Source organism: Berghia stephanieae, chromosome 2 (assembly GCF_034508935.2).
Source record: "Berghia stephanieae isolate SIO BIC M18660-M18661 chromosome 2, UCSD_Bste_1.3, whole genome shotgun sequence".
NCBI classification, from domain to species: domain Eukaryota; kingdom Metazoa; phylum Mollusca; class Gastropoda; order Nudibranchia; family Aeolidiidae; genus Berghia; species Berghia stephanieae.
This window is the reverse complement of record NC_088361.1, coordinates 112,587,903-112,590,402: the sequence shown is the minus strand read 5'-3', so window position 1 is coordinate 112,590,402 and position 2,500 is coordinate 112,587,903. Positions and strand designations below refer to the sequence as shown.

Genomic DNA, 2,500 nt, shown 5'->3' with positions numbered 1-2,500 from the left:
ACCACTTGATGAAAATACGAAGCTAATTTAAGACAAAATGATTTTTTTTTCTTTTTTTTTTCTTTTCTTTAAATAAAAGATAAAAAAGACAAAATAACCATAATAAATAATAAAATATACATAAAATATACAGCAGGTACAAGCAAAGTTATAAAAATAGGACATGAAGATAGAATAGAATAGATAGTAAAAATAGATTTGTAATGTAGATAAATAGTATTTTGAAAATAGATTGGGAAGGATTGAACATAGCAAATAGGTTGATAAAAAGTAAAATAGAGCATGGTATTTGAATCATAAAGAAATAATAAATAATGTAAATAAAGCACCATGTAGATATACATAAATTGATTTTAGTATCTTTCAAATTTCATGAAATGAAAATCATCCTTAAGTTTCGTAGTGCTGATGGTTTTCATGTGTATTAGTGTGTTACATCCTGGTCTATTGCAATTTCGTTGTACAGAGGTGGGCCTCGTCTCTTTGAATTTTGTTAATCTTAACATTAGCAATATCTTTGTGAAAATCTTCAAAATTGTCCCAACCATCCTTTTCTAACATTAGATTAGCATGCCTTATTATTCTTTTTATTTTCATTACTTCAGATTGTTAACAATTTCCACCCCAAGCAGCTACACAGAAACAGAAGACACTTACTATACAAGATTTATAAAACAAAGATAAAATTGCTTTGTCAACATTTCTTGAGTACATGATCTCCTCAACATGAACAATCTTGTCTTCATTTTATTTAGTGCTTTGCATGAATGAGTTGTCTAGTCTAATCTTTGATTGACAGTTACAGTATTTATACTAGTATTGATGGTTGTTGATACTGTATTTATACTCTTCTACCCTCCCCACATTTTCGTTTTTAATCATTATATTTGTGCGGCTATGTGGTCTAGTAGTATGACACTCGCTTTCGGATCGGAAGGTCCTGAGTTCGAGCCTCGCGCTCGGCACATAGTCGAGTCCTTGGAAAAGGCTCTTTACTCACATTCTCTCACCGTATTCAGGTGTAAAACGAGTACCTGGCCGTTAACAACATTGTTTTTGTCCGAAAAAATGTAATATCGCCTAACAGGCATATGTTACATGTTAAATGTTGCTGTTGGCCAGGGACCCCTTGTAAAGCGCTTTGAGCACGTTTAGTGAATATTGCACTGTATAAAAGCTCAATTTAATTTAAATTGTATTTTCATGCATATCACATTCTTTCCTAAAATCAAATAAATATAATCTTTGTTTTTTACATGTTTATGTTTTATCAAGTTTAAGGCATTGTAAGGTATCTGAATAAATACTGCTTTTTTTCTTTAGGCAATGATCACACTCGAGCACTGGCATCAAGTGTTATTATACGTGAAGCAAGTTATTAAGAAACACATTGATAGTTCGTTCATTATCTAAAAGTTAAGCTGCATCGGTATCACAGATAGCTGAACAGTCTCGAGTTCATGCCGTGAGGTGACAGAGTGTTATGTTGAAGAGGATTGCAAAGTGGTTTTCTGTCTGCAACCATTGCTCGACACAATCAGCTGGGATCTAATTATTATTTGTATTTATAGCTTAGTTTTTATAAATTGCCAACAACATATAATAATTTGACGAATGTTTGAAAACTTCATCAAACTACGAAAATTTGATGTAGAATGGAGAGACAGCGAGAAAATTATTTATTGTGGAAGTATTGATTATTGGACCTTAAAAAACACAATTAACAATTAGTCGATGAATAAACGTTATCTTTTTTCTTCTTCTTTTTAAGATTAGAGCCACCGTTTGATTTGGTTCCAGAGGACGTGTTTAACTAGTTTATTGTCCTTAGACATCAAGGTGAATCTCCCACATTGTCATCAGCATCACCGTCATCACTATGACATCTGTAGAAAAGATTGGCCTCCACATAGCTGACTATGTGGTGTTTGGGGCCATGTTCCTTATCACTCTGATGATTGGAATTCGATATGCCGTGCTAGGAAGGAGATCCAAGTCAAGGGAGTCTTACTTCGTTGGAGATCGGAGCATGCACTTTCTTCCCGTCGCACTCTCTCTGCTGGTAAGTAACCATATATGTGACCCACAGCGTCAGCCTGGTACTATGTTTGGGGTAATGAACCAATATAATAATAATGATAATAATAATAATAATAATAATAATAATAAATATATAATAATAATAATAATAATAAATTAATAATAATAATAATAATAATAATAATAATAATAATAATAATAATAATAATAATAATAATAATAATAATAATAATAATAATAATATATAAATGGCATTTATATAGCGCTTTACCCCGTTGTCACAGGCTCTAAGCGCTTTACAGTGATATAAAACTAAAAACATTACATTGAGACAAGTGTGAAGGAAACGTGATACGAATTCAATTTAACAACTACAAAATATGAAAATAATATTGCAACATTATGACGTAAAAAGATAAAACTTTAAGCGAGATTTGAACGTTGTCAACGAATCCGAGCA

At 31.6% G+C, this 2,500-nt stretch overlaps 1 protein-coding gene across 3 annotated transcripts in view; it reads left to right on the top strand.

Moving 5' to 3' along the window:
- The window catches only part of LOC144966265 (sodium-coupled monocarboxylate transporter 1-like), a 41,546-nt gene that overhangs the window by 4,854 nt on the left and 34,192 nt on the right, over nucleotides 1–2,500 (top strand). The window contains exons 1-2 of one of the 3 annotated variants that reach the window (XM_078902474.1): nucleotides 1,372–1,470; nucleotides 1,772–2,062. In XM_078902474.1, the coding sequence (XP_078758600.1) occupies nucleotides 1,880–2,062 (183 nt within the window). In that variant the 5' untranslated portion in view covers nucleotides 1,372–1,470; nucleotides 1,772–1,879. Of the gene's footprint in view, nucleotides 1–1,371; nucleotides 1,562–1,771; nucleotides 2,063–2,500 lie in introns of those variants that run through there. The other 2 variants (XM_078902473.1, XM_078902472.1) reach the window with 2 other exon arrangements.